The 14,954-nt window shown below is 42.2% G+C and overlaps 1 protein-coding gene across 2 annotated transcripts; it reads right to left on the minus strand.

The window, feature by feature from the left end:
• Positions 1-1,182: 1,182 nt before the first annotated feature.
• Positions 1,183-3,786, minus strand: LOC103707510 (U-box domain-containing protein 30-like). 2 transcript variants are annotated; one of them, XM_008792028.3, is made up of 2 exons: positions 3,718-3,786; positions 1,183-3,315 (listed from the first exon to the last, which is right to left on the minus strand). In XM_008792028.3, exon 2 carries the CDS (start codon positions 2,994-2,996, stop codon positions 1,656-1,658), a length of 1,341 nt encoding a protein of 446 aa, XP_008790250.1. In that variant the 5' UTR covers positions 2,997-3,315; positions 3,718-3,786; the 3' UTR covers positions 1,183-1,655. The 2 variants fall into 2 exon arrangements, with proteins under 2 accessions (XP_008790250.1, XP_008790249.1); XM_008792027.3 differs by lacking the exon at positions 3,718-3,786 and adding an exon at positions 3,407-3,705.
• Positions 3,787-14,954: the final 11,168 nt, after the last annotated feature.

Below are 14,954 nucleotides of genomic sequence, written 5' to 3' on the forward strand. Positions count from 1 at the left end.
TAGTACCATTGACAAGACTTCTCGGATTCAAAACTCCATGGATTCACCGCTTGCATAAGTTACCAAAGCCTCGTCCGGAATCTAAAGTTTATGCTTCATAATTCATCCCGGGGGCTGGTACATTCCCATCTGGTTCGTGCATCAAGAACACGACAAGTAGGGGGAGAATGCACGGCAGATTTTAGTGGGGCAATGAACTAAATCTTCCATCAATTATATAACTGTCCGTGACTGCTTTTGGACATGTCAGGGATGATGATTTCCAAACCCAATCCGATTAAAAGGATTGAAATGGCCCAGCAAGCACAGCAGTCATCACAGCTCGCTTAAACTTGTGAATGACCCCTCTTTCCCCTTCTCAGGGCTGGCGTATCAAGCCAGCCCACGCTTCCTCATCTACCGTCACTTCCTCTTTTCAGTTTAGTGGCTTGCCCTGGCAGTAAGGTCTTGTCATTGCCCACATGAGTGGCTTCCTTAATAGTACGGAGGGGAGCCACTGAAGCATGATAGAGAAGGGTCTTGTCGACAGATCTTTCAAAGCGAAAATGCTACATTGATGACTACCCTGGTCGAGATGGCCATCACCACCCTAAAAGTTGGAACAACCATGCAACCCTCCTAGCTGCGGTAAAACCAGCTCCTTTTCTTTTTGCTAAAGAAAACCAACTCCTTTTCATCCAAAACAAAGTAAAGCCTGGAACCAAAACCTTCTGGTTTCTAGATGCCACCGGTTGGATTGGTCTTTTCCATCCAATCACCTCTCTCGTTCTGCGAATTGAATCCGAACTACGGCCAAGTGCCTGATACATCACTCCATTAACTCGATGTTTGAACGCTTAAGGAAAAAAAAGAAGACTAAAAGTCTTCATGTGTAGTTGGCTTGAGTTGGAAGTCTTCGAGTGCAGCAGACCGTACTCCATGGATACATAGATACAGAAGCAGCCCGATCCTACCAAGGAAGGCTAAGGTTTTCCTTCATACAATCCCTTTGCACCCCACATTAAAAAATGACAAGAGGTCCAGAATAAACAGAGCATATTGGATTTTGTTTTGACCGAGGGGCCTAAGAGAGATGATAAACCTCATGGGTTAACCATGGCAATAGATAAATTAATGTGTTGAAGAAAGAAGTGGGACGTGAATTGTGACCCGATAGAAGCACTACGAACAAGAGGATCTCCTGGTGATTAATATCGTATAGAATTTCCAACTTTATCAATGCCATCAAAAGATTTACAAGCACCGGCAGATGCGCATTCTAAACATAATCGCAGGGTAAGGACCGAACAAAAATGGGTACCCGATATCGCAACCTCACCATCTTATTGAGGATGGAGACTCTTGGAAGGTGGATCTAAATCCACAAACGGGCTCGCTGCCAATCATGTACATTTCGATGCTTCTTCGTGTATGAAGAATCAATACAACAGAGAATTATGAGTATATTAGTTTACACGAGAGAGCAGAGCTTATATACCTCCAAATCCAAGGCCTCGCTTGCCATGGTCCCGCCGCGAGGGGCGAGTCCGGCGGCGGCGGCGGCCCACTCCAATCGACCTTCCTTCGGGCCTCCTCCCATTCATAGCAAATTTGATTCCAATCGAAGTGAGCCAGCCAATGAGCAGAAGACCAAGCCGCGAGCGATCATCCCCTCGTCATTGGATCGTCCTCGTGAGCTTGCACTTGGAGATGAACAGGGTAGCTGTGTAATTGAGACTGCATAGCTTCAGCAGCTCGGCCGACCGCTGCTTTAGCTCCGGGCTGCAGCCACTCTGTATAACGAGCAGCAACTTGGCAGCCAAGCCCGCCTCGACCGCAAGCGAAGCACATTCATCGGGAGCGAGCTTACAGACCGCCCATAAGATAGACAATGCGTACTGCGTACAGGACTCGGAGACCCGCATCAACAGCCTCACGGCATTGGGAATGGTCCGAGGGCAATCCTTCAAAGCCACCCGCCCTTCAGGGATCGTCGAAAGATCATCCAAGATATGGAGAGCCAATTCCAAGCACTCTGGACTCAAATTGGGCAAGAGCTCGACGAGCTGCGAGACGGCGCCAACGCTGACGATGAGGCCTCTGACTCGTTCGTGGGAGCAAATGGTCTTGAGCAAACTGAGCCCGGTCCAGGTGCCGTTGGGGTGCCTCCTATCCTTCGCCAGCCTCATCAACCCTGCCAAAAGACTCAAACTCGACACGATCTCCGACCGGAAATCCTTCTCTCCCATCAGCATCTCGATGAGCCTCGTGCAATTGATCTTGGTATCGATCGTCCCCTCGTTGAGCATGTCGACGACCAGCGATATCTTCGCTGGCTGCATTAGATTCACCTTCGCCTCCGAATCCAGCGAAAGGTTGACGAGGATGCCGATCGCCTCGGAGCCGACAGCATGGGAAGTGAAGGGCCCTAGAAGGGAGGTCAGAAGGGCGACGCCGCCGTAGTCGGCGACGGTCTTCTGGACGGAGGAGTGGTCGACGGCCATCTTCTGCAGCTCTTTCAGAGCTTGGACTCTGGCCTGGCCTTTAACCTTTTTGAGGGTCTCGAGGAGCTCGGCGGCGCGGCCCTGGACGTCCTCGGAGCGCTTCTTGAAGCGGAGGTAGCGCTGGGAGAACCAGGCGTGGATCAGCTGGTGGAGGGTGCGGTTGGGCGTGACGGCGTCGTCCCAGAGCTCTTGCATGGTGGTGGGGCAGGTCAAGTGTCCCATGGATAGCCATTTGAGGATGTTGAAGCGCTCGTAGGTCTGGCCGGTGCACAGGGTCACCGGATCCACCATAGGCTCCAGGGAGATGGGGCAGATGAACACCGAGGGGACGTCCTCCACCGGCTCCAGCTCCTCGATCATCTTCTTCAAGTCCACCTTCTCGCAGGTGGCGCTGCCGAGGCCGCACCCGCCTGCACCGCCGCCCAAGATGCCATCTTTCACAGCCGTCTCCAGATCCAGGATCTGGCCGCCGCCCTCCAGCCTCCACGACGGCGGTTGCTGGTACTGCGGCATTGTTCTGAGGCCCAAGATTCGATTTTTACGGGAAGGAAAGGGGAAACAGGGGAAGAAGAAGAAGAAGAAGAAGCGAAAGGGGGGAGAGGGAGGGGCGGAGGACTAGTGAGAGGAAAAGAGAGAAATGAGGAGGAGGAGGAGGAGGCGGACGACAGCGAAATGGGAGATGGGGACTCCCTTCCTCTCTCCTTTTGGCGCTGGAAGTATAGTGGAGGTGGTTGCCCCAGTCAAAAGGAGGGAGGCCATCATCATCACCGGCATCATGGACTTATAATCCAAAGCGGCCCTCCGGAAAGCCACCACCTCGGCCTCACTGGAGCTGAGAAAAAAGGCGAAATCATCAGCAAGCAAAGACCTTTGAGACCCGGATCAGAAGACAGAAGAAAAAAGTGAGGAGAGGAAATCTGAACCTCCAAAGAAAAGGAGAGTGGGAGCTCCAAAGACCACCAGAAGGGAGTCCAAAAGAAGCCGGGAAAAATCTCGGAGATATGGAGGAATCCCAGAGAGAGAGATACTGAGACCCAGGTCCCTCCCACCTTGTATGGGTAGAGCTGGAAAAAGAGAAGAAGATGGAGAAAGAAAGCATACACTCCAAAACAATGAAGAGAGAGTGTGTAGAGAGAGAAAGCACCGTATTTTTCCCCCCCCCCTCTCAAGCGAAATAGAGTGGTATTATAAGTGACATTTAATAAAGGAAGAGAGTGGGGAGTGGGGGGTTCACCTCTTCTCTGCTCTCCTCCCTTGCTGCCTCTTCTATTTCTCTCCTTTTTGCTCAGTCGCTTAGAAAATACCCGCCAAGAAGTGGGAAAAAAGTATTGGTTTTGGGATGCGGGAGAACGTTTTGTGGCCTGACGACCAGTTGGGAGTTGAGGTGTAACATGACAGCTGTTATGATTACATCATAACGCCGTTATTACGATTTTATATATATTTAATATTATTCTCTTGTTAGTAATAAAATTTAAATAATGACGATTATTTAGCAACTGTTGCATAGTTTGCACTAAGACATCACTCTGCATTTTGCTGCTCCTCTAAAACAAAATACTTTTAATTCGAATCTGCAGATTAGATTTTAAGAATAGTTGTTATTCATTGAACAATGAATGTTAAAAAATATAGTTAATGTACTATGCTGTGGTTCAAATCTGGCCTGGGGTGACCACGTCGGAAGAGTCGAGGAAGTCGTCAGAATGTGGAGAAAGAGGATAAGAGCCACCTTCTATGATTGGCGGTGTACCTGCACAAAGCCTCACCGGTGTCTTCGATGAGGGTCTTCCGATGTTCAAGTTAGAGTGGTATTTAGTTGGTCCAGCCAAAAAGTCCCTTAGGTGTTACCTGTTAGGATCCTTTATAATCCTGATAGGAGCACTTAAATGGCGGAGGTATGACCCGTTCCCATCATAAGTGGGAGTGAAGTGCAGCTTGAACTTGCTTGTAACGTGCGGTGGAGTCCGTCCTTGGAAATGATGAGACGTTGACAGTCGTAGCAGGGTACGGCCCGTTCTCATCATGAGTGGGAGTGGCATGCAACTTGAGCTTACTTGTGGCGCACGGTGGAGTCCATTTTTGGAAACGACAAGGTGTTGCCCTTGACCGTCGTGGGCCAGTAAGCGAAGCATGGCGTGGTGGTATCGCAATGCATAGCCACGTAGGAGGACGAAAGTACGCACATGGGTGCGGCCATTGGCGAGGCCGAGCACTTCGAGAAGTCGCGTTAGACATTTGACGAGGTCGACTAGATAGATACTAGGGCCAGCCTAGCATCCTGGGTTCTGAGGCGTGCTCGGTGTAGTGCTCCGAGCTCGAGGGTCAGGGTAATTACTGGAGATACTGGAGAGGGCGCCCCGAGCTCGGTCGGGGCGAATCGACGAATACAGGAGATGCCCCGAATTTGGTCGGACGAGTCAGCGAATACAAGAGGCTCCCCGAACTTGGTCGGGCGAGTCGGCGAATATAGGAGGTGCTCTGAACTTGGTCAAGCAAGTCGGCAAATACTCGAGGTTGGAGGAGCTTTCAGTGGAGTCCGAAGTCGGGCTGATTTCAGACCGGACCGAGGACATGTTTGGTCGACATTGGTGTCTATTGGGCTAAAATTGTGTGGCCCTTTTGTTGTGAGATGGACGATCCATTTTGCGCCCGCACCCCCCCCCCCCCCCCCCCTCATACTATTTTTTAATGTTGCAACGGATATAACTTGTATTTCTTTCCAAAACAATCCTAATCTTCTCTAAATGCCAAATCAATCGTTTCTCTTAATTTTTCTATCGAGTGAAAATCTATCAGTTTAACATATGGTTGGTCAATGATTATTATTTTATATAAATATTTTATCTTTACTTTGTTTTATAAGCATCTTGAAAATAGATGATAAAGAATTGTTAGGTGCATGGTTTGGCATTTATATATATATATTTTTAAATATTTTTATTGAGGACTAAACCAAGCATAATAGTTCATATTTTTATTACACTATTAAATAAATAATATATTTTTCTTGTATAACGATGGAAAATAAATAGTTTATAAAAGAGTGTACATTATTATCCTTAATTATAATTGTAAGTGACTAACGGTTTTTGAGGGTTCCGTTAGTTGGCGTCACATATAATTAAAGGTTGGCATCATTAGCGTGGGTAACCGGGAGTGAGCCGTCTCGGCCCGCGGATCACACGTGCAACCAGAGCGCCCCCTTGTTGCCGTAATCCCCCCGGTTTTCTCCCATCGCTCTCCGCTCCCTTCTCGATAACGTAGGCTTCACACGCGCCCTGCAAACCGTGACATTGGATACCACAATGACATATCCATCCTCACAGTTTCTTAAATTAACGAATGACTCCTATCCATCAGCTTCAGTCAACCCAAACTGCAAACTACAGTGAAGGGTTGAAATGTATCCTCAAGGCCAATTCCAATAAATGCGTTCTATAGAAAGATCGAAAGAGTGGGGCGGATTTTATTTCAAAGGCCCGGACTCTAGGATGATTATTATCGGAGGTTGCCACTTGTTTGACACCTCGATATCAAGGACGAAGCTGAGAGCGGCCATGAAGGAATTGTGCTATGTTCAGCATGCTCTGCAAGAAATAGAGATCCTTCTGGAGGGTAACTCTGCAACAATTATTGGAAGATTCCTGCAGGAATCAGGAGAGTTGGTGATTATCATTCGTTGCGGCGTGATATTCGGGCTATGGTTTGTGGTGAAATGGTGCTCCAGACGAAGTACGTGTTTAGAAAAGCCAATGATACTGCAGATTGGATGGCCTTTTTTGTTGCCGACCACTCGGAAGGCTGAAGATGCCATACCAATCAACTACTTCTGCACTTCTACATGTATTTAATGGATAGAGAAGAAAAAGTTTGATATGGTTTTACTTTTGGTTTACTGCACTTCTGAAAATTTTGAAAGAGTGATTTACATCAAATAGTTAATATTTATATGGTCATTTAACTTTCATATTTTTTGTCAAATCATAATTATGCTGATATGCAACAAAAGTTTGAAGTATGAAATAAAAAATGAAAATGTCTTTGTAATCATCACCAACAATCCAATGCATGTCAGCTACATCAAGCATGGAATGGTACGTTTTTTCAAGCGCAATTATATGATCATGCCAAACTTTTCAGTTATCGTCATGCCAAAATTTGGGACCAAGCAGTCAACATTAAGAAAGAAATGCCACCTACTTGGCCCTAAGCCAATTAATCAGGCATTTCTTTGATGGATATGTTTGCAAGATTTCCCTCTCACGTAAAGTCAAATAAATTTATCCAAAATATTAGTACAAAAATATAGAAATACTTCTTTCTAGTTCAACTAGATACGAGAGAGAGAGAGAGAGAGAGAGAGAGAGAGAGGGGCACGAGAGCCAAACTAATTAGCAAGCTGCTTCCAATTTGCTAGGATACTAGATCTCAAAAAATCATAGTACACGGGAGGGTGGAACACCTTCGAGCCATCTGTTTTATAAGCGGAACTTAGGGCCACGTAGGAAGGTGTCTCCTATGCGAGGCGAGTTCTGGAGGCCCGATGCATTATTTTGGAGGGGGACTCAGTGAAGATGGTTGAGAGAATTCTACAGGAGGGGTGGGGATCACCGACCATCCACTCTTAGGGGACATCCGACGCTTACTGCAGGAGTGCGATGTCTTTCAGGTTGTGCATATGTTTCAGAAGATGAACAGAGCTGCTGACTAGGTCACCTTCTTTGTTGCTCATCACTCTGAAGAATTTTTCTGGACCCAGGTGTATATGTTTTTCCACCATTATGGAGCGTTTTGGCTTCTAATTCTGTAGACAATGCTCATGCGAGACTAGTATGAGCTGTCAGTGTACTTAAAAAAAAATATCCAGAGCATACGTATTTGCCATGCCAGTTTGAAAACTAGTTTGATTGTAGTTTACCAGAGTTTCAGTTCACTCAAAAAAACATCATACAGTTTCTTTATATATATATATATATAAAATAATATAATATAAAAAAACTTAAAACATGGCTGGTGTGCAATTTTCTGTTGAAACTTCAACTGTCACAGATTCTCACAAGAAACAATCTATCAATAAGTTGCTAAAATTAAATGCTTCGATAAGAAAGATACAATCTTTTATGTGTGCGATTTCTGAATTACTTCATAATATTACATTTTTAAGATCCCTGGCAATATTCTGTAGGTAATTTTACATGGGAGGAGAGTAAGTGATTGACCCAACATGTGACTCTCTGAAGTAGATGTGACCTGATTGCTTTATTTTTCCCATTTTCTACATGAAAAGCTGGTGTGCTTTGGCAATCCTCAACAGGTGCTCCAGCTTCTATCATACAACCTCAACCAAGGGACGACAATGCATTATTTTATCACCTTTTGCGTACTCATATTTCTACCTATCCCTCTACCTTTTCTCTTAGAATGCACTTTCAATTAAATGAACAAATAAAGCAATGCCGTATGATGTGAAAGGGTATATCCTACGCAAACAAGTGATAATATGGGCGAGCCAGAGGCTATGTGAAGTCACAAGGCACCTTCTCTTACGTTCAAACCCATCGAAATGACGATGGTGTGATTTTGCTCGCATGATGCCTAGGATTTGATTGGATAGTTTGGCAATATAAAATGAGCAAAAGGTTGATAAAATACAAGGCTTGATCAAGCATGTATGCGGAGTTACGTTGGGCAAGTATCAAGATATTAGACGTCACCTTTTCATCTTTAGCATTCATGTGCTAAGAAATTTATGATCGGAATTGTTGTAGCCACCATTAGTTCTCTCCACTTTCTCTTTCTACTTTACTATACAACTTCCATTTGAGATGAAAGATATCTCATGGATTGGTTGATTGAGTTTGCAACTTTGCTTTTAGTGATTTTTAATGATTTACGCTTTAGTTGCTTGGCACAAAGAAGATTTCTCAATCAGAGTCTTGCCAATGGAGTAATAGCAAAGATGCAAAATGTCGGAGAACATAAATATCCTATTTGATATAGATAGATAGTCGTTTCTCATCAATTAGAACAATACGATAAGAAATCAAAAAAACCTTCTATATACACTTGCAGTAATCAAACATCTTGTGCCATTCTTCAAAGTCCACTCAATATATCAAAGAAATGTCTTAGATGGTCGAACACGATACATCTTACAAGTAGATATTATGCCTTGACCTATGGTAGAACAAGTATAAGAGTTCTTTTGAAAGAAAAAAAAATGATCAATGCCAAATATTTATGGAGACAATTTGTTCAAGCATAGCTTTCGCATGGATACATCATATATTTATTTTAATAGAATTAATATAGTAAGGCCTTCATGGAGAAGGCATCAAATGCTCTAATAATCTAAATTTAAGACGTGCCTCAACAATCTCGTATTATCTCCAAAATTAAGCTAAATTAAAACACTGCTGCTGCATTTCTTTTGGATCTACTTAGTAATACTTTGGTAGGTGATTATAATTTTCTTTTATAAGAAATAAAAAATACTAGATAAATATAAAAATTGTGAAGGGTAAAATGGTCCACGAATAAGTATTGTTTAAGGAAAAGGTTAGAAAGGGGAACACGGCCCTGAACCCCTCACGGCGTCCGAGGGCGCACATCTCGGAACTGTAACAATAAAGTCGAATGCTACCTTCACAACTTTCTAATATCGATTTAAATAAGGGGGAAAGAGATAATTAATTCTTAAGGTCCGGGCCCCACACTCCCGTGAGGTGAGGGGACCCTTTTTTAAAAGAAAGCGCCAGCTCAGCATTTGACCAGGGCTTGTCTTTGACCGTACTCCTCTCTTGTGCCGCCTCTCGTTTTGACCCGCTTAGTTGGGCGGGTCCCACATATAGTCGCTTCGACAGGCAGCCGCTCCTTCCTTGCCACGTGGCCACGGAAACTGGCCCTGGGCTCCGCAGGCCGCGATTTTTCAAATTTGGGCAGACCAAATTTGATTTTTTTTTAATCCATTTAATTTACCCCTTTCTTTTTCTCCGTTGCTCTAAAGCCAACAAAATTGATATGAGAGTACTCCCACTGCGTCATATACAGATATTATATTGGAGTAGCCCTTACAACTTGCCTAGTCAGTCTCACCAAATACTGACCATCGTAAAATAAAAACAAAGGCCTATTTTTACCTTCTTTTGCTGTTCATGCTCATAGTTTTTTTTTTCTTTTGACAATTTTTTGCCATAAAAAAATTTAAATTTAAACCCACTAGCCATACTTTTTTGAAAAAATTTAGAACCAATGATTTCAGCAAGAAATATTGGCATTCATTAATACTAGAGTAAATTATAAAAGTAAGAATAAATTATATTTATATTTAATAATTTTAAAAATTTATACTTATTTTTTGAAAATTTATTTTTATTTAATATTTTAATCTATAACTTAATAAAATATTGGTCAAACCATTGATCTAAGATAAAACTTAAATGCTATATAAGAAAATATTTTAAAAGTAAGTAAAATAACCTAAAGTAACACATGAGAAAACATACATATCAATCTTTCTACTTAAGAATAATTTCGACTTTTCATATAAGGTAAACGGTTTCACTAATACCATTAGATGTAAGCATAATAAATATAAAATATTATTATTATTATTATTATAAAATTTAGTAACCAATTCTTTCGCTGCTGGTTAAGAAAAGAACAATAAACTCGATCCAATTTGCAATAGGCAAATATGACTATGGAAAAGTTCTATAACTGGCGACAATGAAATCTTACTGTGATTAAGTAGATCCTCTTATTAAAGATTTTGTGGGACCTATTCACTTATAGATGTCTCCATTTATCATATTTGAGGGCATCTTTTTAGGTGAGTAGGATCAATTTACAATCAAAGTGTCCCTTGTTTAGGAGTGTACAGTGGCTGTGGACCATTTCTTTTGAGCTCATGACTTTATTAACCATATCTAATTCTGTAATTAAATTTTAAAATCTATTTTTTTGCCGTTAACATGGTTTGATATGCGGTTGGTTGCCAAAATACTTATATCCAGATAACAACACAGCCAGAGAATTGGTGGAGCTGGAGGCCTTGCTTTTATAGGACCAAGGTTTCTATCTCCACTAAGATATTAGTACGTGTCTAATTGAGCAATCTCTTGTATAATATTTGTAAAAAATTTGACATTGGTTGCCTTTGTTGATATAGAATCGCGTATTCAAATGTAGTACGCACAAGCAATATTATGATATTTGATGGAAAAAATATTGGACATCTCAACCTCGAGCCAAATTTATTGCATTGACCTCGGGCGTAAACCGAAAAGAACAACTTCGGCCACAGCCGAGCAGCCAACCAATCGAGGTGAGCAACTTCAGCACAATCAAGGACGAGTTATTAGCCAAGAAGAACAATCAACACATGTTGTCAAGGATTGACAGTCCCAACAACTGACAGCTTTGGCAACTCATAGTCGTAGCACTACTACGACTTGCGCCCCACAGCACTGCCTGCCGCCCATGCGAACTGGCTCCTATACTGCAGCCGTACTATCAGCCGTTATCTGGACAATATTGCATGCCACATTAGGTCAAGTAATGATAAAGTGAGCTCTCCTATATAAATGGGTAGTCCGAAAGATCTCGGATATACAACATATAATAAATGCAATATTATCCACAGAATCATCTTTTGCTGAAACTCTCTTCCTTTTATATTGCTGCCTCGTTATTTTGTCTTAGGCATCGGAGGGTCCCTGCCAGAAACTTTTTGGCAAGCGGAGTTTTTGTAGGCCATTTCCAAAGAAGCCTAGCAGTCGGTGTGTTAATCTGCCTGCTTAGCTCTCTTTTAGCCAATCTCAGGGTTGACCGAGCTGCTCTCTCATCTCGATCCGAATTCAGCGGCAATAATATGAGCCAGGAACCCTCATAGCGTGAAGCTTTCTTGGCAAGAGGCTCTCAAGCCCTTATCCACCATTCTATTCTATTTTGGCAGATCAATCGGCCTATGAGCTGCCAAGGTTGAGGCTGAGGTGTAGTCCGAGGCGAAAGTTGAGATGAGAAACCATGACAAAGGTGAAGTCCAAGGCCAAGGTGAAGTTTAAGGCCAAAGTAAAGTTTGAGAGCAAGGTAAAAGTTAAGTTTGAGGTAAAGGCTAAGAAGGCCGAGGTGAAGTCCAAGGCCGAGGTGAATTCCAAGGCCAAAGTGAAGTCCAAGGCCTAGGTGAAAAGGATGAGGTAAGAAGGTTTGCTCCTAAATGTTGAGCTTCCAAAGCTAACCCGAAAGCCGACCAAAACTAGAAGGTAGACCTGAAAAGGCCGAGGTGAAAAGATTGACCTAAAAAAGCTGAGGTGAGTAGTCCGGCTTGAGGAGACCGAGGTAAGAAGGTCGAGATGAAGGCTAGCTAGAAGAAGGCAATATTCTATCTAATCTTTTTTATATATATATTTTCTATTTTCTACTAATATTCTAAAATTCTTTCTAACTTAGGCATTAGAGAGTCCGACCGAAGCCAATCCAACAAGCCTTTCTCTTCTTTTTTGTATACAGATTAGCATCTCTCTACGGATTGATTGGTGCCCTCCAGAACTCTATAGTTGGGCAGGATTTTGGCATCAATATCATCTATTCTTATTATTATTTCATAATTTTTATGAATTTTGTACATATTACCCCCTATATTATATATTTATTATATATAAATTTTTTTATAATATATATATATATATTGATCAAAATGAACCCACGATTTATTCTTGATAAAAAACAAAAAAACCAATGGCCATGGGGATGGTTACCTTGCCATGGAGGTAGAGGAAGGTTGCCATTGAGGTGAAAGATAAGTAGAAGAAGAAAGGTGGAAAATATAATTTGGTTATAAAATTAAAGACGGAGGATATTGCTGCAGCCTCGACAGTCGACGCTGACCCACAATCATACTGTCGTCATCGTGGTCGTGCACCATCTCATCACATGCAAAGGATGAGATGTTAGATGATTTTTTCTTTTTAACTATTTACCTTTTTTCTCAATAATCTTTTTTTGTAATGTCAGTAAATTATAGAGAAATTTACTAACACATAAAAAGCTTAAAACTCTTTTATAAGTGCAAATTTAGAAAGCCTCTTCTCCCTGTAGAAATTTACCATCTCTATGGTTGTGCCCGCCGCTGATGGCAAGACATGGGTTTCCTCGCAGTCGCAGATGGGACGTGCGATTTCTGAAGCTTTATTATTGACATTAATAAAACCGAAACCCTTGACGTGGGCCGAGTAATCTCTCTGCATTGCATTCCTCCCCGAAGTCTATTTATGCAGAGCCTTTCCACGCTTGTCCTTAGCTTCCCACTTGCCGTTGCGACACGAGCCAATTCCACAAAGAAGAGGGGACCAAGTGAAAGCCCACGCTCTTAGATTGTGGCTTATGCCGGGCTTTGCGCTAAAATTAAAGGTCTAATGCACCCGACATTAGTCCTCATCAAAATAGCGTCCAACGCAGCTCAGCACAGTGCTCTCTCATCCATCCATTTATCCCACTATAACAACCGACTTTTATGTATGTTTTAAGTGTTTCAAATGCTCGGAATTAGAAGTAGATGTTACACATACTAATATGGTAAATTAATATTTATTTTTTTTATAGAATGAACGGGTCATACACGTCTAGTATTAATATATCTAATAAAATTAGAAAATAAAATATTACGGAGAGAGACCCAAACAACTGATAATTCAGTCCACAGAGTACTCCGTAAAATTATTCGACTCCCGGCGGATTTGCTTGCAAATTAACATCAACTAGCTGAAGTATACAGCTAAGTAATTTTGGTACCCAAGACATCTACATGCACATGAAAGCTGTCAGCATAGTACAAATAAAAGTCATAAAAATGTAGGAGGCTACTCTGCAGCCTCTACTTTATACGTACTTGATTGGTTGGGTTCCGGGCCCTGGACTGGCTAAGCCACGACTCACGAGACCAATCCTCAAAGCAAGGGCCGTCCCCCTTCCTTGCTAAATTGGCAAGGGTTTACATAATCCCAATTAATGCTATTGAGACGATTGGATATATGAAAACTAGCAGTTACTTTTTTGGTCTTTGGCAATGGAATTAAAATGACCACAAAGAAAGAATGCAGTCGAAATATCCAAGTTGTTCCCGTACGTCACTCATCTCCAGCTGTGAAGTCAGTGCGGGCAATAATTACTTCTCATCTCGGTAGAGAAATAATGATAGGCAGCCACAAATATACTAAATATTTGAAGCTAATTAAAGCAGTAAAGGGTTTTGTTTTAACCCGAACTACCGAAATATACATGCACTGGCCCCATAATATTGATTCAGTTTCTTGCACAGCTGCGGCAATAAAGCTAAAACAATCCGAAGCTGGCATCGTTGCACCAACTGATGGATACACTGATCGGAAACCCTGATTTTATAGAAGTTTTTTTTATTCTTATAGCTACGTAATTATAATTATATAGAAGTGTTTGAGCCCCACGTGTGCATGCCTGTGTCCAATACGCGCCTTTAACGGATGGATTGGATCGATCGTGCTGTGTCACCAGTTTTTAAACGACAGCAGATTAAATGCGGCTGGATGCCATGTTGTCGCCCTGCTGGCCCTGTGTAACTCCTCGTCCCTATCTATTAGTCCTTATAGCTTTCCTGTAACAAGCAACTTGTCGACAGAAACTGGTAATTGGCTCGTAAATGGACGTAGGTAGCTGGCTTCGGGTGTTAATTTTGGAGGACAAACATTGATGATTGGAACTACTACACGTACTTCGGGTGCAGTCACAAGGTTAACGTATTTATACCTGAGCCTATCTAGATATACATATCTTTAAGACAGCTTTTTCAGTTCATGAACAAAGTTGGGATAATACTTATAATTCTGTGCCTCCCAAGAGAGTTTATGAATATGCATTAATAAGGTACTATTATATATGTTAGCAAAATTTCATTGAATTAGGAAAAAAATATTTTTAAATTTTTATTTTTATTGAGGAAAATAGAAATATTTTTGTTCAAAATTATTTCCATGATGATAGCCCGACAGAAAAGAAAAAAAAAAAATTGATATAACTTTTTAACTTGGTGCAACGTTTCCTATCCCAAATATTCTTACTCTCAGATCTCGTAAACTTGAGCAATTATTGTCCTGGCTGCAATGGACACTGCATTGCTTGCATGGAATCTGCTCCTATAGTCGCGTTCACGGTGTCAATACTGTAACTAAAACAGTTCGCCATGTACACGCTGAAGAGAAGATCAGGAAGAGCAGGACAAGTGACCGTCCATACTCTGGGTCCGGATGGCATGTCCTGCCGGGAATCATAAAATTAATGAAATATCCTTTTAAACTGGTCGATCTCTTTGTAAGCTCGATCTGTTTGTGGACGGATCATGATGACACGACATACAATGCGACTAAAATAGTGCGACCAATTGTTTATGGCGATGGACTCGTGAGCTCGCACGGGTTTGCAGTACTTTGGCTGACC

Source organism: Phoenix dactylifera, chromosome 6 (genome assembly GCF_009389715.1).
Source record: "Phoenix dactylifera cultivar Barhee BC4 chromosome 6, palm_55x_up_171113_PBpolish2nd_filt_p, whole genome shotgun sequence".
Lineage (NCBI taxonomy): Eukaryota > Viridiplantae > Streptophyta > Magnoliopsida > Arecales > Arecaceae > Phoenix > Phoenix dactylifera.

What these genes read in the sequence shown, in the direction of transcription:
- LOC103707510 (XM_008792028.3), bottom strand. Translation starts at nt 2,996, where the DNA reads ATGCCGCAGTACCAGCAACCGCCGTCGTGGAGGCTGGAGGGCGGCGGC.